The sequence below is a fragment of the Ischnura elegans genome, chromosome X, assembly GCF_921293095.1.
Source record: "Ischnura elegans chromosome X, ioIscEleg1.1, whole genome shotgun sequence".
Lineage (NCBI taxonomy): Eukaryota > Metazoa > Arthropoda > Insecta > Odonata > Coenagrionidae > Ischnura > Ischnura elegans.
This window is the reverse complement of record NC_060259.1, coordinates 106,220,771-106,245,760: the sequence shown is the minus strand read 5'-3', so window position 1 is coordinate 106,245,760 and position 24,990 is coordinate 106,220,771. Positions and strand designations below refer to the sequence as shown.

At 40.2% G+C, this 24,990-nt stretch overlaps 1 protein-coding gene across 1 annotated transcript in view; it reads right to left on the bottom strand.

Annotated features, from left to right (window-relative positions):
• The window catches only part of LOC124171236 (sialin-like), a 229,792-nt gene that overhangs the window by 147,129 nt on the left and 57,673 nt on the right, over positions 1 to 24,990 (bottom strand). The window contains exon 5 of the mRNA XM_046550379.1: positions 3,231 to 3,455. Within this exon, the coding sequence (XP_046406335.1) occupies positions 3,231 to 3,455 (225 nt within the window). The remainder of the gene's footprint in view (positions 1 to 3,230; positions 3,456 to 24,990) is intronic.

The window sequence follows — 24,990 nt, the reverse complement described above, 5'->3', positions numbered from 1 at the left end:
TCCAGTTTTTGATAAGAGTAATTGCCTATTTCCCGCTATATTTTTATGGTATATGCTAGTATATTGTTTATGGATTTACCTATATTATTGAAATAGGTTGTAGCTTGTGTGTGTGTTGGCAGCGGAACCGATCGCGATCTCACATGTGGATTGTGTGCAGACTGTTTTGCTGTGAATTCGTACCGTAGGACGGATAGGACTACCTTCTCCGCTAATCCGGCGTTGCCAAATTCAACAGCACAGCTTTCTCTAATGTCAACAGCACAGCTTACGATCGTTATCCTACAGTATTACAAGTTTCTTTTACAACTCGATTTGCCGCCAACGTATAGCAATAATTTGTCTTAACAAATTCCATGAGGGTAATGGCATCAATTTTTGGTGTCCTAAAAAAAGGCTGGTGTCCTAACATCCCATGCCACACGCCTTATAGGCGGCTTGCGGGGTATTATGTAGATGTAGATGAATTTCAGGCGTACTATTCGAACGAGTGGCAACGTTATCATCCATTTTTCTGATAACTAAAACACACGAAGTGAAACGCTTGTACTTCATCATCCCGATGCCGCATTATTAATATCCCAAGTAATAATCTAGGCACAATAGCAATAGGAAAACTTGCCCAAGAATAACAGAACAAAATAAAGTGACGATGAGCGGCTAAATACTCCCTCAAAACAAATTTTACACCAAGCGCTCAGCGTATTTCCCTACTCCCTACGGTTGTTTAGGCACCTATGACGTCACGCCTGGCCTCGGCAACGCTCGGGTGTCTTCGCGCAGTGGTCGGCTCAGAGAAATTTTTCTCGAATTTAAATGCAATTTTTTTATTTCTTTTGATGTTGAATGGAGAAACTGAAGGTATTTTTGCGAGCTAATGTATCCCTTTGACTTATTCAAAATAGTTTTTAGAGCAATCTACGACCCATGCAAGTTCCTCATTAGCTCGTTCTCTAAAACAAAGAAAAAACCCCACTCCTCCTGTTGATTTCGGCACCTCACAAGCGGCCACCGATCAACAGAAAGCTGACCAGTTTGCTGCAATGCTTGCTGACACCTTCAAGGACTCCGAGGGTTCCGACATGGCAGAAGAATGCAACATTTCCTACTCCACCATCCTCCACTGTCCTACACCGCCATTTCCGCCGGTATCTCCATCAGAGCTCCAATCCATCATCAAGCAGATGCCGAATAAGAAGGCCCCAGGCCCGGACCTCTTCTCCAACCGCCTGATCAAGCAACTGCCTCCGAACTATACCCTGTTCCTCCGACACCTCATTAACTCCTGCCTCAAGCTATCATACTTCCCCAAACCTTGGAAAACTGCCAAGGTCATTCACATCCCAAAGCCGGGAAAGACTCCATTGGACCCGAACAACTTCCGCCCTATTAGCCTTCTTTCGGCATTTGGCAAGATCCTAGAGAAGACTATACTAAATCGCCTACTACCTGAGCTCACCGACAACGCCATCATTCGGGAGGAACAAGCTGGTTTCCGCACTGGTCACTCCACTACCCACCAGATCACCAGGCTGGTGGAATACATCCAACTGGGCTATAACATGAAAAAATACATCGTTGGCGTATTCCTAGACCAGTCGAAGGCATTTGACCGTGTCTGGCATCAAGGACTTATACACAAACTCCACACCTCTCCCGTCTCCTCATACCTCACCAAAATTATTTTATCCTACCTAACTGACCGAACCTTCTTTTCATCCTTTTCCTATTCAAAATCCAAATTATACCCTATCAACTCTGGCGTTCCCCAAGGATCAATCCTCTCCCCTACCCTATTTAACTTGTATATCAACGATTTGCCATCCCATCCAAACACCGATACCTACCTTTATGCAGACGACCTCGCCATTCTCTCCAAGTCTTTTGATCCAGACACGGCCGCCGACCACATCCAAGATCATCTTGATGACGTGGAGGAATGGATGTCCACATGGAAACTTCAGCTGAATCCATCCAAAAGCCAGGTCATGCAATTTGCACGCAAGAGGAAAAAATCCCTGTCCACGCCAATTTATTACGGGAACAAAAGGATCGTCCGAAGTGCCACCACCAAATTTCTGGGCATCACTCTAGATGAGAAACTCACCTGGAGCGCCAACACATCCGCAGCCATCCGAAAAGCAAGGGGCGCAGCAGCGTCCATCTACCCTCTTTTAAAAAGCCAGCACCTGGCGCTGGACACCAAGAAATTACTTTTCACGGCGATGATTCGACCGTATCTCACCTATGGCTACCCGGCTTGGGGATCAATAGCACACACTCACTTACACAAACTGACAGTGTTACAAAACAAGGTCTTAAGGACCATCACGGGCGCCCCCTGGTTCGTCCGCAACCAATACATTCACGACAACCTCAAAATTAAAACACTTACACAATGCCTACACGACATAGCCAAATCCTTCGAACACTCTCTGCACAGAACAAACAACACGCTACTCACACCAATTTGGAACTACGAAGAAAACCCACACTTTAAATACAACAGACCCAAAAGAGCCATTACACATCCAAACCGCTGAACAAAATTGACTAATTAACCACAAATCACACAAACGCCATAATATTCTAAAAACCAACTCGCCGATTACCAGCTGATGCTGAATATCGTGACATTAACGAATACAGTTAACCAGAAATGCGATGCGATGCGATACATAAAGAGAGAAACTGATTTGATTGCGAAAAAAAGAAAGTGAGAAAGCATTTTCTAGGATACTCCCCCGACATATATAGAAATCGCACATTAATCAACCTGATGGCTGAAATGTGAGGTTACATCTCACCTAAGATTGAGCCACAGGAACTTGAACAGAACACGCTGAGGTCAATGGGGACATTTATTTTCCTAGTGTCTCCTCACATACCGAGGGGTTTTGCTTTGGGGTGTCTTGAGCTTTGACCCAGGGACTCTACAATCAAAAGCCAATAGTCCTGATTTACGCACTGGCGTAGTCCCCTTATACCTTGGGGCCTGGGGGCATGCACAATATCTGTAGGGTTGGGTGCTGCAAAGAAAGCCTGGAATAGCGAGAAATAGGCCACTTCGATCACGTCACAGTTGTTTCTGAGATAGTAAAACGCTGATGCGCCATCTCTTCCATGGCTCATCCAAACTTTACTCCTACCTCCCCGAGTGCCAGCCCCCAAGATACAAATGTGGGAATGGTGGTCAGACGCATCAACATGATACATATTTGATATCATACCGTGCATGCTCCTTGAGTGGCACTCAGCGCGTAGTGTGCCGTTGTAAACCATGCTGCCGGCACCAGGAGAGTGGCCACACTGGCCCCAAGCAATCCTCCTTCAACAACACGCTTGGGTCCCAAGCGAGGCACCAGATAGGCACCAATCAAAGGCCCCACCAAGGATCCCCAAACGAATGCTTCGTACAAGTTGAGCTCCCAGCGCCTGTCTTCCGTTAGAGGCACCTGCCGGGGAAAAAAGAACTGCGATCAGATAATTATCATTAACGAAGAAACCAACAAATAATGTCAAATCTGATCAAACTATCATCGGAAATTGAAGAACTGAAAAAAGTAGCACAATGACGTATTCATCGTGCTCGCTTCTGCTCAAAGATCAAAGCATTGCTGTGAAACAATAACGAGTAACCAACGGTCGACATAACCTAAAAGGAAAAAATCATACACGATTCGAAATTCATAATTTCAATTATTTTTTGTAACGTAAGGTGCTAGCGGATTACCGTCCATCCCACCGTTATATGTTGGGTCTAGGAAGCCAAGGGTCCTCAATCACTCAATCTATACAAACATGTAGTGTATAAACGCTCGTTGATGGACATAATGGATTAAGTATTCTCCCTGAATTTCCGTGTATACGTATTCGGACAGCAATGAGTTACGTATTTCCAGACGGTCAACCTTATTCCCTCTATACGAAACGGCCTGAGGGTCTCGGGTTGACTTCAAGGTCTCAAATTCTTTGGGCCTCCTTTGTGCCGACTTCATAACATTTTTTTCAATGCAACAGGTTTCCCGAAAAAATAATTTTCTTATCCATCCCAAATAATACCTCTAAGCCATAAAAGAATAGCTCCTGACGCTGAGTTTTCCGTACAATGAATGTACTTCCACAAAATACCCAGCGAGCCACCTCTTAGATGCTCAGCAGGTTGTGGTGAATCACCAGCATGCAACAGGTTGACCAGGTTCAACTGCGACACAAAGATAGCTGGCCCATGAATGAAATTTCAACGTTACTTTCTGAAGGCGTGTACCAAGTGCCATGCCCCTGCGGTGAATGGTATATCGGCGAATCATGAAGAACGGTGAACACATGGATAAATGAACACCGGAGAGCGACCAGAAATAAACAGTTTAAAGCACCTACCATGCCTGGAGTGAACCCGGATATTAAATTTTATATGAAGACGCAAAAATATTAGCGTAAGTACAAAAGTTTTCGCCAGAAAAATAAGGGAGTCCACTGAGATCGTGAAAAGACCATACAACTTCAACAGGGAAGAAGGGTATCCACTCTACAGCGCACGAAAAATAATAACTTCGCGCAAATTTGAGGATGTTCCCTGATTGGCAGAAAACATTTCCTGATTTAGGCGCTAAAAAATACCTATATACTAGAGAGAACCACGAGCTTCTTGCCATCTTTCTCGTGAGGGCGCCAACAGGATAGCGGACGGAACTGTTGTGGATTATTATTAAACAACATACGATAACGCAGCCCGAAAATGTCGACGTCAATAGAAGAATAGGCTCACAATCACGACATTGAATACATTCCCTCTTCATCTTGGAATGCCACCAGGGTAACTTCATATCTGACACCACAATCCCAGCTGCAATATCCAAACATTAAGTCACAGGCAGAAAAATAGACGTTAGAATAATTCCAGAAGAAAAAAACAATCGAAAGGAAAAAAACTGGCGATGACATGAATATCCTAAAAAAACGAAGAAGCATTCAAAGAAATGGAAAAGGAAATAAACAATTTTACAATAAACTACTAGAGAAATATGCGCAGTATTGGTTGGAGAATATCTTAAAAATAAGTACCACCAAAATATTAACGAATAACTTTCACTGAGAAGAAAACGAAACGTTAGTATCATCTAGGGAAACATTGCGAGGTTTGATGGAGATGAAGTGCTAGCCACCAAACGCTAGCAAAGGAGTTAATGGACTGAAATCAGGAAACGTATAACGAGAAAACATTTTTAAAAACTCGAAACGACGTAGAGGCAATGACCCAAGCATAGGCGACCGTGGCTCAATCAAGGCGAACGCTGGGATGATGGGACGCAGCGGGGGGGGGAGGGGAGGGGGGCGGAACAGCAAATTGAAGAATGGCGACGCGTCATTTGGTGGGCCACGGCCCGCACCTCCCCAATCTCACCCCCAAAAGTAAGCAACGATTCAGAGCACAGATTTCCGAGGATGGCATAGAGGACCTGACCGAAAATTAAAACAAGGGCAAGCACTCAGGGATCGAGTGAATTTTACTTGCACTTTCGGGCGCAATTAAAACTATCTCCAGTCGTGGCTCTATTGAGGCATGTACGATGCGTAGAAATCAAGATTGGAAGCCTTAGAAATGTAGTGTCATAGAAGAATGTTGATGGTTAAAATGGATAGATCGTGTGAGAGATGCAAAATTTCTAGAAGAGAAAGAAAGAGTCATCTGAAAACCTTGGGAAGATGAAAGGACATTTTGAACGGCCATATCATGAGACACGTTGCTCTGATGAAAATATTCGTCGAAGGACATGTGGAAGGGAGGAACGGCAGAGGAAGGCCACGAATGAGATACATGGATCAGGTGATGAAGAATGTAAAGCAGACGCATTATGTTGGTGCTTAAAAGATTACCCCTTATGAGAATCGAGTGCACACAACTCAGAAGGTCGAAATCGGTGCGGTTATTAGGAATGCATGGTTACCCTCATAACAAATACAAAAAAGGACGCCAAGGACATTGGCGAGTTCAGACCAATATCTCTCTTGAGTACGGACTACAAAATCTTAAATATAAAGCGAAGGTAATCGCAAAAATGTGGAGGACTTAGAAGGCACAGGATTAGTGAACCAATTTGAAGGGGACAACACGAAAATAGTGATTGATACCACTCTTTGGATCATAGATGTAATGACTAGCGAGATGACTGAAAACGAATAGTCCCTGGCACTCATAGAAGTCGACATGGAAAAACCTTTCGAGAACATTAGGTTCGAATGGATTGAAAAATCTTCAACACAAAGCAACTCCCTACGGAAATGACGGATGTATCATCTTCACGCTGTATCGGAAGACTAGCGAGGGGCGCCCGTGTAATATCAACCGGTATGGACGACAGCTATGGCCTTACAAATATTAGATCACTCCTTTCAGAGGTTTAGCTAAAATTATAATAATCCCACCAATTATGTTATACCTACATTGCATACCTAAAATATATAATTACACGTATTACTTATTGAAGAAAATATCCTGCCTATCTTTCACCAATTTATCAATCGTCTACTCATATTTCATGCAGCCATTCATTAACACTGGTCAACAATCCTAAGATTGCCTTGACGCAGCTCTCCACTAAATTCTCCGATCGGCTAATCTGTCCAAACCTCCGTATTTTTTCTCTTTCACAATATTCTCTACCTGTTCCATATCTCTTATTCCAAGTCTTCCTTCTCCGTGAAAAAAGATCTGATGCTTTCGCGGCGTATGCCGGTAGTGAACGCTACTCGGGTTCTCCACCGGGTAATCTCCTTCACGGCTGTCCAACCGCTTTATAAGACGAACACTTTCCGAGAAACGACATTCACCCCTGAGGATGGAGTGCGACTCGTACCCCGAAGCGTCTTCTCTTTTTTATTTTTCTTCAGGCTGCCATGAAGGAGATTACCCGCTGGAGCACCCGAACAGCCTTCACTACGTCCTTCCCCGTTATTGCCTTCCATTTGCCCCTCGACGATTAGTTTCATTCTGTTGTTTCTTCCACTGGTTTCGCATTCTTGTATTTTCTTCATTCTTCAATGAGAATTAAGACTTTCTGCATGATCCATAGTTTCTTGCTGACGAATATTCTCCTTCGAATACCTTCTTAAGCTGATGCCTGTGGCCTACTTATAATATTATTCCAGCTCCCTGCCACTGATTTCTTGGACTCATTCCCTCCAGTTTTGTTCTCCACAGCTTCTGGAAATGCCTGCTGATGCATAGCCTCCTTCAATTTTTCAAAATGCAACATATTATTCACTGCTTTCTTCAGTTTTTTTAATTTTAAGAAGCATTTTATCATAGCTAAGTTATGATCACTGTCGATATAAAGGCCGCAAAGTGCTGTTTACGGGGAAATGGGAAATAAATAAATAAATATAAGCCCTGAGGTATCTTCAGTACTTCAGCTAGTTCCTGACTCACTATTTCACTAAATGTTACTACAATACGCATACACATATTACAAAATATCTTACCTCTCTTTATCCAACTTTTTAATCGTCTTCCGTCGTTCCTATCTCATATAACCAGTTTCTTTCCATTAAAATGGATTTTGTGAATCCTTCACCCTTTTATGTTTCTTCAATAATAAGCTCTGCTTCCTGTCACTTTCAAAAGTATTCTTTTCTTGAAAGCCGTTATGTGTACTTGATCGTCTGCTTTTTTCACACCCACAAGAGATTCTTCATCCTCCGACTAACCCAAATCCTGGTCGCCTCTTGCCTATTCTCATCTTAATCCCTTAGGGTCCCTGCCATTCTCCTCCAAACTTATCAGAAGGCGATTTAGGAAGGTATTCTGCAAAATTCCAACATCCTGTCTATGAGAATTCCGTTGTTGCCTGTGTCAGTTGAATTGTATTTTTTTAAAGCCTGCTTACAGTTTTTTAAGTTCCTTCAATTCTTCATTATTCTGTTCCAGTTCATCAACCATTCCTTCAATGTCATATATTTAGTCAATATGATAGTTCTATAGTCGGCCAAGAGTGATGTCTCTACGCCCGGTTCATTTTCCCGAAACTCATACTTCTGAAGAGTTTATTTCACGTGGGCCGGGAGTTCATTTCATTGTCATCCTTATAAAATTTCGATACCTCCGGAAAGTTACAACTGCATTATGTTAACCAGTCCTTTGTTTTCCATATACCTCTGTAAGTATATTATAGCTTATTATTTATTTACTCTAAAAGCTTTAAAATAAGCCATTCTACTTCTCGGGCATTTACTTGATTGAGTGGAATAATTTACCCGAGATCGTGTAGTTTATTAAACTGAAAGCAAAGGACACACTGAAGATGAAAAAAGGTTGGGGTGAATATTATAACGTAAAAGATCGTCTTGCGACACCAAAATTAGTAATTCTCAGCGTTCCTACTATCTCAAGGGTGAAAGTATAATCTACTCAATAGCATTAGAATTCCAGCAAAAAAATTGTTTCTCGCAAAAACAAATTACTATGACTCCCAGATTGCTTCGCGTCCGCATTGTTTTTACCGTAAGAGACGCTGGCGGTGCACCGGCGTGGTTATTGCGGGCATTGGAAGCCTTTCATTCATAGCGAGTGATTTGCACAGAGCAACTTCACTCAGCGCACGCGAAACGAGACGAATGCAATGATATGCGAAGAAGAGTTTTTTGAAACCTCCGCGAGAGCACATGGAGTGTAGGAAATAGACAGGACATTTGAAGAAAACAGCGATTCTCGATGATAAATTAGAATTATTAAAGCTCAGAGAATATCTTTCGCTATATGTCAACATATCATTTTTGTTAGAACTCGTTATTACATTCCAAACGATATTATTTGAAGTTTATGCGGCCTTTGCATATGCCTTTCGGAAACTCCTAAATGTTAACGTAAAAATGCATTTTGCACCAATTAATTATCCTAAGGTATTAATTATTTGATAACACAATATACTAATGGATTCTTAAAGAATTTATGTGCTTTAGGCAATTATATCTAGAGCTAATCACTGGTTATTGGTGCTTATAATCAATTACCTTCCAATCGCAACATGAGCGGTCAGTTTTCGGGAGAGAGCCCACAGCTCTGAGGGCCGCGGTCAGCGACTGGAGGAAAATGCTGTGCGAGAAATAGCAAAGCGTGTGAGCGATTTTCATTTAACGGGAACATAAGCGTGAAACTTTGTATCGCGCAAGTGAATTAGTAATCAGAAATTTATTTTTCCGTGCGCCTTGCAACCGTCTTTTGTTCTAACCATGCATTGTGGAAGTTGACACCTCGGAACGAAAAATAACGTGGATATAACAAAATCGGGATTACATGAGACAGCCCCAGATAATGCACCATAACCGTGAACAACATAAGTCTACCTGGAAGTGTCTACATGATTTACATTTGTTTACTCAATATTTCAAACTTACGATTCCACAATCTCCACATTGGTGTTCTATTTATAGAAAAAATAAGGAATGCCTCCCGCTCGACAGGTCGTCGTGGACGTAATTTAAAAGAGCCAAAGAAAAAAGATCCGCCCCAAGTTCAATCGTATTCTCATGAGAGTCAAAAATTAAGCATACATGGGGGGAAAACTACCACAAAAATTATTTCTAGCAAAAATCCTTTGTTAGTGCGCCTATAAATGGCACAAGGAATACATCCTAAAACTTTCATGGCTGCAAGTGCCTTCGATAGAGGGCAGCGCGTTGATAAGTAATAAAGTAAAGATAAGTAATGAGACTTTCCCAGCTAGAAGATTCCGAACAAATTTCTTAAAACTTTCTCTACAGAATTTCGTTGATTTTTGTGCTGAAGTTACTCAAAGTATTGAAACACTTCTTTCAAGGAATTCCACAGAGTCCCTTAAAGTTTCCGTAGAAATTCTACCAAATTCCCTTGCAGTTTTCGTAGAGTGCCACAGTATTCCATAGAAAGTTCTCTAAAAATTCCATGTCATAATTTTCTAGTCGCACGGTCATTAAAAATTAAATTCTACAATCGTAAACAACTTTTTAACAACTTTTAAGCGAAATTGAAAAATAATGAATTCAAAAAAAGTCAAAGCAGAAAAAAATGACGAGGGCGAGATTCGAAAGCATAAACAACCTTCTAAACAACCTACCCTAACCACTGCAACAACGGATGAGCTTAACATTCAATGCCACTAATTGGTAGACAACTACGATTAGCGTTGGCGTAGCATGTAGATACTCACCGATGAGAAATTCCGAGTCATCACCTTTGATCTCATAATATTCATGATAAGAATATCATCTACTAGGTGTGTTCAAAAAGTACCGCGAATTTTGAATTTTTCGCGGGTTACGTATAATCGAATTTCGATTTTTTTTGTGGCGTTATGTTGGTACTCATGTCTGTCACTTATGCCGACAAGCTCGGCCATTTTGAATGTTTACTTAATTGTTGACAGCTGCTTTGCTTGCACGTGTTTTGGATCGTCTTCGATTTTTACCATGGATCAAAGAACCTGTATCAAATTTTGTGTGAAAAATGAAATTAAGTGCGCGGATGCATTCCGAATGTTGACTGTGACATACGGAGAAGCTACCTTGGACCGAAGCAACGTTTATCGGTGGTACAAAATGTTCTCAGAAGGCCGAGAAGATGTGAACGACGAAGAGCGTGCCGGACGCCCGAGCACTTCAACAACAGACGAAAAAATTAATGAAGTGGAGAAAATGGTATTGGCCAATCGTCGAATCACCGTTAGAGAAGTTGCTGAGGACCTAAACATATCGATTGGCTCGTGCCATTCGATTTTTATCAATGATTTGGGCATGTGACGGGTCGGGTTGGGTTGGGTTTGGGTCCGCGACGACCCAAATTTGCTGCAGAGGGTCATAACTGGTGACGAATCGTGGGTTTATGGTTATGACGTGGAAACCAAAGCTCAATCATCTCAATGGAAGCTGCCGCACGAACCAAGACCGAAAAAAGCGCGCCAAGTTCGGTCGAATGTGAAAGTTTCGCTGACAGTTTTCTTCGATTGCAGGGGCGTGGTGCATCATGAGTTCTTGCCACAGGGTAGAACGGTCAATAAGGAATATTACCTGCAAGTTATGCGCAATTTGCGCGAAGCAATCCACCAGAAACGCCCGGATTTGTGGAAGAACAAAAATTGGCTTTTGCACCACGATAACGCCCCTGCTCACACATCGTTGCTTGTGCGCGACTTTTTGGCCAAAAACAACACACTAATGATGCCGCAGCCACCGTATTCCCCAGATCTGGCCCCCTGTGACTTTTTCTTGTTCCCTAAACTGAAGAGACCCATGAAAGGACGACGTTACGCTACGATTGACGAGATAAAGACGGCATCGAAGGAGGAGCTGAACAAGATAAAAAAATGATTTTTTGAAGTGCTTCGAAGATTGGAAAAATCGTTGGCACAAGTGTATAATATCTCATGGGGATTACTTTGAAGGGGACAAAATAGATATTCATGAATAAATAAATAATTTTTGAAAAAACACAAAATTCGCGATATTTTTTTAACACATCTCGTATTTTAGTACTTTATGGCCATATTTCAACGGAAGAATTATCATTTTTTTAATATTTTCCCCTCATAAATGACATACAGTGTCTATCTCGTCCAGTACTTCATGGTCATATTGTTAGTGAAGAATTAGCATTTTTATATTTCTCCTGTTAGAAATCGCATTAGTTGGGGGGAGGGGAATGGAAAATCCGTGAATAACTCTGAGGAGCCTGTTTTTCTTTTAAGAACCCAGTAAGGAAAAGGTATCCACTAAAGAGCTATGATGCAAGAATTGAAGTTCGATAAACATCGAGCAAAATAGCAGCTATTGCTTGATATTCTTACATCACCAGTAGATGGCATTATTATTACATAATGAGAGCCTATTAAACATCACCATGTGAATGCATACCACCGTTTTGAAGAATTTAATCGTCAATTTCAACCACAGATCGCACATTTTAATGAATTTAATGCAATAAGGCAACAACGTGTCGATTATTTACTATAGCGTGAATTAATTAGTTTATGAAATATTACGTAGAATGTTACATTTATTTAGACAGTGTAAACATCATAACCAGAACATGTACTTTTCTTAGGAAGTTCTTGGGTTCCCTTCTCATCCACTTCCCGTATAACACCGTAGGAATGATATACCGACTGCCATGCTCTACGGAACAGATTAAACGGAGGGCGTCCATGTTTAATCTGTGGAAATTTCAACAGATCTAAACGGGACGTGAGCTAGTTTTTATATTATATAAAATGAAATGATATTATATAAAAATGAAACTGAATTCTTTGCATGGACAGACGTGATTTCATAATGCCTAGAATTGAGAATTTTTTCGCTAGGAATTTAAAAAATCACCTTTATTTTGTCGATGGACCCCACAAACAAGTTGAAAAAAAAAGATCTGACTGGAGCAACGATGGTGGCCACACTGGCGTAAATAGTTACGCCACGCCGTTCAATGCAACGCACGAAGAGCCCCCACACGTTTTTTCGGGTTCCTATGAAATAGGATCATAAGTCAATTTGTCCACTACCGAAAGATGTGGTCACTTGTATCAATTTCAAACGTTTTAGACCTCTAATTTCACATTTTCTGAGTCTGTGGTAACGAGCAACTCCCAGTGGCCGCTGAGGGATTAACTATGCATGATACTCCATACTGCATATCACTGTTTGATCTTGGAGCCTTCAACTATTGATAAATGGTCGTACTTACATAAGTAAAGCCCTATCATTCTTCATGGTTTTATTCAGTCTGGTAGTTATTCTGTGGAGTATTTAATATTTAAATAGCGTTACTCATTTGATATTGCTGTAAAAATTCAAAATGTATGTCCATGCAGAACTTTCCGAAAGTTTTCGTTTATTTTACAAGGTGATTGCCACCTCCCTTTGTCCTTCCTTTGATCACTGTCAGCCGAAACTTACGGTAATGCAAGCGTGGACTCAGGAGTGGGCTAGAAATAAATTGGAGTAAATTCACGGCATTACATTTTTTGCGTAGGTCGTCCAACTGTCCCCACGTATACGTAGTAGATGATGTTAACATGAAGGCAATTAATTACGTTAGTTACGATGACCTCAAACCTGTCGTGAGGAACAAACCCGTCGTGAGAAATATTTGTAGCACAGTCCGGAGGAAGCTCGGATCTATCAATGGTGTGAGCAGATGTTTTCGGATGAAACAGTGAAACTGACCTGCAATTCCGCATTAGTAAGGCCGCAACTGGAATACGCAGCGAGGATATTGCATCTGGCGCAAAATTCATGACTGTAATGCAATACAAAGAAAATGCGCGCGATTCGTCAAAACTAACGAACAGAGGGCGTTGCACAGCTTTTCCACTAACAAGACGCGAGATGCACGGAGGCTACGTGATAGGCTCAGCTTACTTGAGCAATTGTGAATAGATTTCTTTCACATCGACAATGAGAAAATCACATTGGGACCTCCATACATTTCCCACAGAAGCTAAAGAAATTGGAGTTTTCTGCTAGAAACTAAAGATATTGGAGTCAGTCGTTTAGGAATTAGTTTTCGCCCCGAATAGTAAAGTGCTTTCATCAATGCTACGTGAAACTTCCTCTAGGCATCTCCTTTTTTTTCGTTAATGGCTGTGTCCAGGGGTGGTCCGGAGCCACCGGGGGCCCTCGGCAGGGACTCATGATGGGTTCGCCCCTTACCGGGGGATTACGGGGTCCTCCTCCGGGAAATTTCAGGAAGTCACATGCCCGGAAAGAGATTTTGACGCTATTCTGGCTCTTAAAAACCAGATAAAAGTTAGTAATACTGCTAATCTCATCTACATCTACATAATACCCTGCGAGCCACCTCTAGGGTGTTTGGCAGGGGGTGATCAATCACCAGCATGCAGCATGCATTTGGACTCCCACATGCACACCACACCGTCCAAAAAACGCCCCGTATACTAACAAACTATACTACTATATGCTGTTAGAAATAATAATTGAATTTAGAAACATGCATTAATTATTACATAGGTTAGTAGGCTACACTAGTCATGCAATCTATTTACGAGTTCTATTGCTGCCGTTATAATCTCTTATTGATCGTGGAAAAATGACATTCGGAATCTGTCTGTTCTACAATCTATCTCTCTTATTTTGTTTATATGATCTGATCTTCCGTAGTATGTTGGCGTCCGTAAGATATGGTTAACTTCGTCAGAAAAGACACTGCTCTTGAATTTATCTAAAAGGTTTAGTCTATTTTCAATCTACGGTCCGACAGAGATTCCCATCCGAGTTTATCTAAGAGGTCAGTTACACTAACAAGACTATCGTAACGACCTTTCACATACCTGGCAGCTCTTCTTTGCACGCGTTCTAACTCTGTTATTAAGCCTTTTTCATGAGGGTCCCAAACACTGGCAGCGTATTCCAAATGTGGTCTAACGAGGGAAAAGTAGCTAATTTCTCTCACTTTGTCGTCGCACTTTCCTAATATTCTTTTAACAAAACCCATTTTACGATTAGCTTGACCGGTTATTTCTCGAATATGTTTATTCCACGATAGATCATTATTGAGTCTAACTCCTAGATATTTCACGGATTCAACAGTCTCTAATTGGGTACCCCGAATTATATAGCTATGTTGTAGGGAGTTGTTCTTCTTCCAGAAATTCATTACGACGCATTTTTTCAAATTTAATTCTAACTGCCAAGCATCGCACCAAGCTTGGATAGCAGCAAGGTCATTCGTTAGTTCATCAATATCTTTGCTGGAGCGGATTTCTCTGTAAACTACAGCGTCGTCTGCAAATAATCGTAACTTACTGTGTACTATTTCGCCAATGTCGTTTATATAAAGAAGGATCACGGAGCGATCACGGATATCGGATACTTTGATGCATTGGATATAAGCTATTTTTCTACTTTTTTCTGCGTAACCTGACACATGAATGATTTTCAATTGAAATAACACTATAACATGTATAGCCAACATAACATGTAAAACCAACGTATCTCCATTAAAATCGTCCTAAGCAAGAGCTTTCTGCTCCTACCTACGTGCGGGAACATCAGCCGTCGCCTCGCTTTGAAACAATTCCACTGCTGCTGCAGTTATTACAGGGTCGTAGAATTTAAGAATATTTAACCTCAAGTAACGGTAATAATTGCTTTGAAACCAAAAAGTAGGTATCACCCCGTAACTAGTCAATAAAAAAGTGTAAAGGTCTCATACACACTATTCCTCATAGCACTACCGCATCATGACCATCGTTCCTCTGTTTCGAGCGTTCTCCGCCAGGTGGTGTCTCCCTTGGCTGGAATCGCGAATAGGAGTGAGCCTATGACACTACCCTGAGGACCGCCAGAAGTGAGTCTTACCTCATTGGAGACTAAACCGTCTAATACTACTCTTTGGACGCGGTCGCTCAAAAATTCTCACATCCAGGAAATGACATCTTCGTCTAGACCATAAGATTTCAGTTTTATTATTAACTTTCCGTGGGGTACTTTATCAAATGCCTTTTCGAAATCAAGAAAAATCGCGTCTACTGGAATGTTGTCTTCCCCGGAGACTAAAATATCGTAGACGAGAAGCGCTAACTGAGTTTCGCACGATCTACTTTTCCTGAATCCATGTTGAGTTCCCATTAATAAGTTTTTCGCGTCTAGGTGTTTCATTACCGAGCTGACTACGATGTGTTCAAGGAATTTGCAAGAGATGGACGTTAAAGATATCGGCCTGTAATTAGATGGCTGTTCCTTGTCTCCACTTTTAAATATAGGCGTTACATTAGCGATTTTCCAGTCATTAGGTACTTCGTGTTGCTTGATGGATTTACTGAATATTAACTGCAAGTAGGGGGCAATTTCTGAGGCTAGTTCTCTATATACGCGAGAAGGGATTTCGTCAGGACTAGGTGATTTATTTGGACTGAGATATTTCAATATATTTTCTATTCCGAGCGTACTAATGTCAATAGCTGGCATCTTATGTATACAGGGATTGTCATCGGTCTCGGGTGAGTTCTCGGAAGGCTCGGTGAACACGCTCTTGAAGTAGGAATTTAATAAATTGGCTTTATCGTAACTGCTTGTCAACACATCTCCATTGTCGTTTCTCAGCGAGCATACGGTAGATCGTTTACCATGAACTTCCCTAACATATGACCAAAATGCGTTTGGGTTAACCCGTAACTGCTCTACTAGTGTTTTTCTTTTAAAATTCGTGAATGCATTCCTGAACGCTTCCTTCGTGGCGGCTTTAGTCATCCTATATTTTTTAATTATTAGCTCGCGTTCATTAGCGGATAAATCCGTGCTGACTTTTTTCATTTTTGCATGACACGCTCTCTGTCGCCTCAATGATTTTCTCACTTCCGCGTCGTACCATCTCGGTTCGCTGCCTTCTTTTACAGTTTTACTAGGGATGTAGCTATTTATTCCCGAAGTTACGAGCGAGAGAAAAGCTTTCCAAGTATTCTCTACATTCAACTTTAATACTGATTCTTGAAACTCGGGGAAAGCATTTTTCAGATGACTCTTAAACCCATCAAAATCAGCTCTTTTAAAAATGAAAACTTTACGTTTTTTTTTAAGTTTACAGCGGTATTTAGAGAAAACTTTGCAGTTACTACCCTATGGTCACTTATTCCTTCGACAGTGCAAACGTTTATTACCTGATGTGGTATATTTGTCGCTAATAAATCAAGAATACTTTCTCCTCTGTTTGGTGCGGATGCTATTTGAAACAATGAATTAGATGTAAAAGTGTGTAATAAAGCCTCGCTGATCACTTTATCCCTCCCATCGCCCTTAGACGCCTCCTAGTTTTCATTGCTTCAATACAATGGCCGTTGAAAGATTTATTGCTTTCCCGGCGAATAGACTGCGTGAAGAGTTCTCGAAATCGCCACCGGGTCAGAAACTGCATCAATGTCGACTTGTTGATGTCCGACACGGCCTTCGTCCTCAGGGCTTTGAGTCACTCACAGCCCTGAGGACGAGTCGGTGGCCGAGTCGGACATCGAAACGTCGATGCAGTGATGTAGTTCCTGACCCGGTGGCGATCCGGAGAGCTTTTCACGCATAATGGCCGTTTTGCATAAATAATCCCAAAATGCTTTTTTTACTTTTTTCGATCAATTCCAATGACGGGGCCCGAAACTATTTACTAAAATTACAAACTCAGTGACGATGCCTAAATTATAGACCAATACTTAAACTTCTTAACCCATATAAAAACAAAACATTGACGTACCTTAAAAATTAATTTAAACTAACCTACCTAACCGTGGCCGACTCTCCAAACCTCCCAGCTTCCGTCATCACTGGCCTTGACATATGGCCCCTATACCACCTCCCAAAAATGACTCTCATCAACTAAAAAGCAATTGCATCTTTCCACCCGCGTCCTCGACATTAACTGTGCAGATTGGTACTTGAGCCATTTGGCACACACAACTCACTCATCCTCGGACTCCTCGTAACGAGACTCGTCAAGAAAGCGACGTTTTCACCCATGTGCCCTGAGGAGGCAATAATAACTCCCTTTCAGGAAAAAATGTCATTCGTAGAACCATATCACAGCCGCGAAAAATGTCTGGTAATTAGAGCTGTTTTCTTGTGAACTATTCTGCAAGCAGATATTACCATGTTAGTTGAAAGTATTTGGATAAGGTACCAGTTAAATAACCGTGCCATCGGAAGAAAGGCACATATGGTAAATACTCAATAGAAGTTAAGGTTCAAATCCAATATTTTTACCACTTCGCTTTATCGTACTCAATGCATTACAATACATCGTACTCACAATGACTATTTTAGTTTCTAATTGAATATATATTCAATAGGTGTAACTATTTTGATCATCGATTGCCAGAGTTATTTTCATTTAGCTATTTCCAGAAAGTTATTTAATTAAATGGGTTACACAGCTCACGCAATTCAACAAATCGGGAAAATGGTATTTTACTTAATCATTCCAACAACTATATTTCCTGCCCACTGAAATTAGTCGCTTTGAGCTCGTATACTCTAATTGCAGTATTTATAAATAAGAGCATACGCATTCATTCATTAGTCATCCACGGCAGCATGTTTAAGAACCATCCTCATCTATGAAAAAAGCAAAGAAGACAATAATGGATTACATACTGGTATCATGCCGATAGGAATGTGAAGTGTTTCCCCGATATAAAATGAAGAGCGACATATTTTCAGCTCAAAGATTTATCTTTGAAGGCAAAGATCCATCAACGGTTAGGCGGCGTAGTTTCACATCAGAACACCTCAGGATAATTTGTATTTAAAACAAAGATCAATAAAAAGCTAGGGAAATACGATTGCGTTCGTACGTGCATAGTTCGATCGCTCTACGCGGTGCACTCTAGAAGGAGGGGAGAAGCTCTGTAAGTAGCCTAAGAGCCGAAATTGCTTGTCTTGTGTCCCTGCTTTTCCTAAATTCGAATTGGTCCTCATCCAGGAATTCTTCTGCTCTTCGTTCTAATCTCCTGTAAATGATTCTTGTCAGAATCTTCGACGCATATGTCGTCAAGCTTATGGTCCTAAAGTCTTCGCACTTCTCTGCTCTCTTCTTTTTGGGTATGGGAATGATGATGTTCTTCTCGAAGTCACTAGGTAAATCTCCTGTTGAGTACATATCGCAGATAGTTTTATACAGTTGAGTTAAGACCTTTCTCCTGCATTTTTTATTATAAGAGGATTGTATATTGTTTAAAACAGCCGATAACACATCCTGCAGGTATGTAAAAATGTTTTCCATTTCCCATCTGTTTCAGGTGAGAGCTAATGTTTGCGCAAACAATTTAATACGCAAGGAATACGTAGAATTTTTCATTCCTTAGGGAACGAAAATTCATGCCTTAGGATTAAAAAATATTATTATTCATCCATTTTTAACTGTTTTAGGCTTAACTGAAAGCACTCTTCGTAAAAGGTCGTCTTTGCGCTTTGATAGCGCGATTTCTTGGTCTCAACGTAGAAAAATTGAGAAAAAAGAGAAGTTCCACTACAATAGAGTTAAGAGAAGCGAGTTCTATGGAATTACACGCCACAAGAAACCATGCGTCAGCAAAGGTTGTGAAATAGGGGACAACAATAACCATAAAAGATAAAATTGGGTTCGAGGGCCATATAAAACCTTTTTCCCAAAGACATTGACGAGGATTTGCTGCTTCTCAAAGGTGTTGAGAGCTGTATCCAATGAGCTCAAGTCAATGATACCATTCTCTCCACTAACAAAGTTGAATTGTACGGTAAACTTTATCCATGTTTTCCATATGCCACCGATTAACCACTTGGATGTATCGTGTTACATTCATTCTATCAACTCAACACCTTTCCAAAGATACCTTTTCTATTGACTTATACTGACATCAGATCCTTACTTTTCTCATTCTAAAAGAGTGATTACCGAATCGAGTGAAAATCTTCCGGAGAAAGATGACATGGTGGAATATGAAAAATATTCACTCTCTGAGTCAAAATACGAGATTAAAAGGCATACCGCGGTTTATGACCAATAACCAATCAAAAATACCTATAAACAGTATTTTCATTATTATTACTATTATTATTACGCTTCCATCACAACAATATTTTGCTCAGAGACTTCGTATCGAATTTTAATATTTACATAGCCATTCGCAGTTATTTAAAATCTTTTATAATGGTATAAATAAAAGTAAATCCATCTTTCCGTTGATATTCCCATATCACAATGCCGGTTTCCCCCTATTTACTGCGTCACTATTTATCATTTGAACAGTTACCGTCCCCCTATCTGATACCTATTATCAGAGACTATTATGTTCTGTATAACGGTATATAATATTGCAATTGACAATACGTAAAAAAATATTTATTATTTTTAAATCTTCATCGCCCCGAAAACAACTCATTTAAGGTCTTTTACACCGGGGAAAATAACGTGTAACAACGACTTCCACACAAAACCATGCCCTGGGTAGGAACAACCTACCCAGGCGGACTCGAACCCGCGACATTCAGTTTGGCACCACTGTTCGGTTCGGTTTTGTTTCGGCCACCGTGGCGGGATTAAGTTCCTCGCCTGTATCAATAACTACGTCTTTGGATGTTTTTGCCTATATATTTTCACAGCCGAACCGTGGTGATTGGCAATAATTTTTCCTTAGGAAAAGATATTAGAGGCATATTTTCACGAAGGCTTCCCATAATGATAGAAAAAAGGTTTACTGTATTCGTTTGCGATAGTTTATTTTAACGTAACAACGGTCATGACCGAATATTTCAAGAGTTTTAGGACTGACTATCAACACTTACTGGCTGATACCATCACGGCATCACCCACGATACATAGATTTGTAAACTAAAGGCAACAAGAGTAAGAGCCAGAATACGTGAACAATATTGATGAAAAATTACATATATTACCTGTTAATTTTTAAGTTGCTACATCCAAAATTACGATTCCCCTTCATACGCGACAAAGATAATGAATGATTTGAGTGAAAATCTAGCCGACTTACCATTGTCCCTTTCTGCCCGTTGTGATCACTCCATCCACCACTGCTGCCAGAAATTCGGGTATAGCTCGTAAAATATATGACGGCTGCCCTCTACCAAGATGGCATGATCAAATTTTATAAATCAAAATTAAATTCAATTTCGAAGAGGCTTCACATGATAAAGTCATAATTTGCATGAACGACAACAAAGCCATAGACAAATGGATATTGATAATAGTCTAAGATCATCAATATCCATAGGGCTCGAAAATAAAAAGGAGACTTCGTTGCTTTCCACAGATTTATTTCATCCGTACGACATGTTTTAAGAGTTGGAAAGCAACGAAGTCTTCTTTTTATTTTCGTGTATTAATTTCCACAAAGTTGAGCCGAAAACTATTGAATTTATCCATAGGGCTCCTCAATTTTCGCTTGTAAATATGTTCGTGACTTCACATTTTTCCATATTTTTCACGATTTCTACTATTCTTGGTGTTATTTGCGATTATTCTATTGCGAGGGATGAAATCATGACACATTATTTGAAAAGTAAATCGAAAGACTGGGAGAGGAAATTATAAACATCATTAGGCCTGCGAGGTCAATGGAAAAAGAGAGCTTTTACCAACACCACCATCAAGGTCACCAAGAAAACAAGTTTGCATTAGTACTGAGGACATTCGATACTGCAGCATTGAATAACCCGCGGGAAGTTAAAAACTGGTGGTTAGCAGCACATAAACACTATTACTGGCTGATATTTTTCGATACGCGGTTAACGCGATTACATCAAATTTAACATACAAACGTAGTCCCTGATGCATTCCATAGGCAATTTATAAATGGACCATGAGACTACAGTTACGCAAAATTAGTTCAGCGCATTTAATTCTTAGGAACCTTTTAGTGACAAAATCAAGGCAGCTAACAATTACCTCGTCCATGATTGGGTTATTACCAAAGCGATAATTATTTAAGGGCACGAGTTAGCAAAAGGTTTCCAACAGAAGTAAGCTAAAATTTTCAATATTTTCATGAATTGGTATACGTCAGCGTGCCATACTTATCAGTCAATTTTTCTTGCGAAAGCTGGAAATAAAGTAACCAGGATTTGAGCGTTTGAGGCGCCTTTTTTTCGAGGGTTTTGGGGTCAATAATGGAGAATGTTTGACTTATTATTTTTACAAAACATAACAGTTACAGCTGGAAGGTTTTTCCACGGGGATGATCCCCTTAGCTTCCTTACTGAAGCATCTACAAGTGAATATATATTATATATCAAGACAGTGCCGAAAGAGAAGCAACTCTTCTGCCATTCAGTAGCGGATACAGAAAAAACTCAAGGGCGGCGCAAAAGATACCTTGAGGTACCTTTACTATCATCGTAATAAAAAATAATCTAGTCACGTTCAAAGTTTAAGAAGGTTTTAATTAAAGTGATTTTGTAAAAGTACAAGACAATGCCATCTTATGATAAAAAAAAGTTAAAACGGTGGTTCTGAATGTTTGGCAATACGGGCAGACCCGCAAGTGCGGGGGGGGGGATATCCACGGTTTAATATAATTTTTAAATGCAAATGAAGCAATTATTTGTAATTGCAAGTCAATATTCCATAAAATACAGAAAAATATATAAAATATCTTCTCCCTCATTGGTTGCGCAAACTGTTCAGAAAGTTTTTCATACGGGAAGGGGCGGAGCTTCCAAATAGCTCGCGCAAGAAATAGCATGCTGCTATTCCGAACAAAATTATTACTACGCTTCATTCTGAATACGGGGTCGTTGCAATAATGACCCGCAGAATAGCATATGCTATTTTTTGCAACGCTTATCCAGAATAGCAGCCTTAAGCTTCAACGTTCCATGAACAGATGCATTAGATTCATATTTAACTTACAATTATCGGACCACATAACCGATTATATTAATAAACCATATAACCGATTATATTAATAAACTGTCATGGCTGAAACTTGACTCTCGACGCCGGCTGCATACTCTTTCTCTCCTATATCAAATTCTAAACACAAAAACACCTCCTTACCTATCATGCGAATTCAGGAGTCTTGACACTGTCCATATGACTAACACAAGAGGGAATCACAATCTTGTTATACCTCATCACCGAACTGTCATTTACAACAAATCATTTACCGTTACTGCATGTAGGGAATGGAATAATCTTAACCTTACAATTAGGAACTCATCATCATTGGCATCTTTTAAGAGGAGGCTACACAAAGCACTTTTCACCTCACAACAAGTAGGTATACATGACACTGAGCAGCGCCTGCGACAAAGTGATATGCATCACATGTTATATTTTATATCTTAATTGCATGTGTAATATTTGTGTATCCTATGTATCTCATGAACTATGTTGTATTTTGCATGTAACATGACATTAGCTTTCACTCAGTAGGTTTTCGCAGGTTTTTCACGCCCCCCTTCTTGTGTGGGCGTTTTCCTGCAGTGGGTTTTTTCGCTGAAGGATATTACACCCTTATCCTCATGTTTTTTCCCACAAACTTAAATCTTTTTTACACAAAAATGTCACGTATAGTTGTTTATATTTTTTTGACATTTCACAAACAGTGTATATTGTATATTCTTGGTACTGTAAACGTTTGTCTAATATTTTATGATATGCTTGCATTGACGTTATCGAGGGGTTAGGTGGAAGAGGGGACTTTCCAGTCTCAACCTCGCCCGAATAAAGGCATTTTATTATTATTATTATTATTATTAGAGTATTCAAATATATACTCACCTTTAATGTCACAAGTGTAAGTACGGTGATAATAAGTAAAAATTTAAATGGAATTATTGTAAGTCGGTATATGATCACTGTGTTCACTTCGAAATAAGTTCAGCTGCACAGTATAATTAGGAAAAGGTGAAAAATACATCTGGGGTGAGCAGAACTCCATTTAACTCTCCTTACAGATACGTTTCTTAATATAAAAGTTATAAATACGTTCCTCAGAAAAATGCGAACCTCAACACGTGTTTGGATGCCTCTGAGTTGCAGCTGATCATGGTTTTGTTATCGTCAATCACGAATAAGCTAACTGAATTCTAAAAGGAAGCACTAGATGGAGGGAGCTCGCAGAAAGAAGTATAAATGCCATCGAGATTAATTTGCGGAAAGGCGAAGCAAAAAAGTAGATAAAGGTAACCCGGTAATAATCTGAGCCCCACGAGTTACGGACTCCGAATACCTAACGGAGACTTTGAGTCCACATGCGAATAAGTAACATTGTACTCATGATATTACGGGTAATAAATATAGAGATATGATTAAAATTACGCAAAAGCACTTACAACTTATATTGGGCCAGCGATCAGGTCTTCAAGAGCAGTAATAGGGTAGCTTCCTTCATCGAAGAAAACGAAAGGCATTGATTGCGATTCCTTACCCACAATTAGTGTATTCATAATATACAAATTATTTGGTTTTAGATACCCCAGTTAAGACGAATGGCAATGGTCAATTTTAACCGCATTTGAAAAAGTCCAGATTGGCGCCCATGCGATGCCACTCCACGTGACGTCAGAGGGACCTAGTTTCTATACGAGTAGATAGGAGTTTTACATCGTCTGAGACTACCAATGCATGCATGAGGCACGGAGCTCAGGGAAACATGTCTTAATAATCACCTATTAAAACTGCCCAAGGTCCAATAAAAAATAATAGGAAACCACCCTATTGCGCTATGATGCAGTTCTATACTAAGCTTCGATAATCACTGGTGAGGACTCGTAGAATTATGAAAGATTAAAAGAAATGCCTCATTGGACTCCCTGAGCCAAGAAAACAACAGAAGAATATACATTTATCTTACGACCAAGCCATGAGTGAGTAAATGAAAGAATGAGAAAAACAACCTAACACGACGAAAAGAGGGTGGGATTTGCTTTGAAAAATATAATGGGACGTGCCTCGCACAGGTTATTCTTTTTCCGATGCGACTGAAAAAAGTCGGTGCAATTGATGGAGGATATCCATTAAGATCTATAAGTAATAAGGGCGGATCGTAAGAAAAACAGAGGAAAGGATCATTGAAAACGATCGAGGACTTAATGGACGAGGAAACAAGAATTGACACAATTATTAAAAGAAAAGCAGCCTGGGGCAAGCCAAATGGTTAATGTGCTTCGACTAAAGATATCAGGGACAGAGTTAGAAAAAAGTGAGAAAAAAATTTCATAAATACGGCGAAGTCTGAAACCAAGAAATACTCAAAAACGCATTAGAAATACTTTTTAAAAAAGCGGGTTGCACATTAATTTAAATTATATCCACACAAGTTCGACCAATTAATTTTACTTTCATGCAAGAAATATGATAAATTTCCGGAGGAATGTGAAATATTTTCGACGGAATACTACCAAAGCACATTATTCTGGCTTTTCCCAGAATTTCAAATTGAACTACGCTGTCGACGTTTCGAATCGGACTGGCACCTGGCTTGTAATTGAATTGTAATCTATGTAGCACCGGAGGCGCGCATCTTG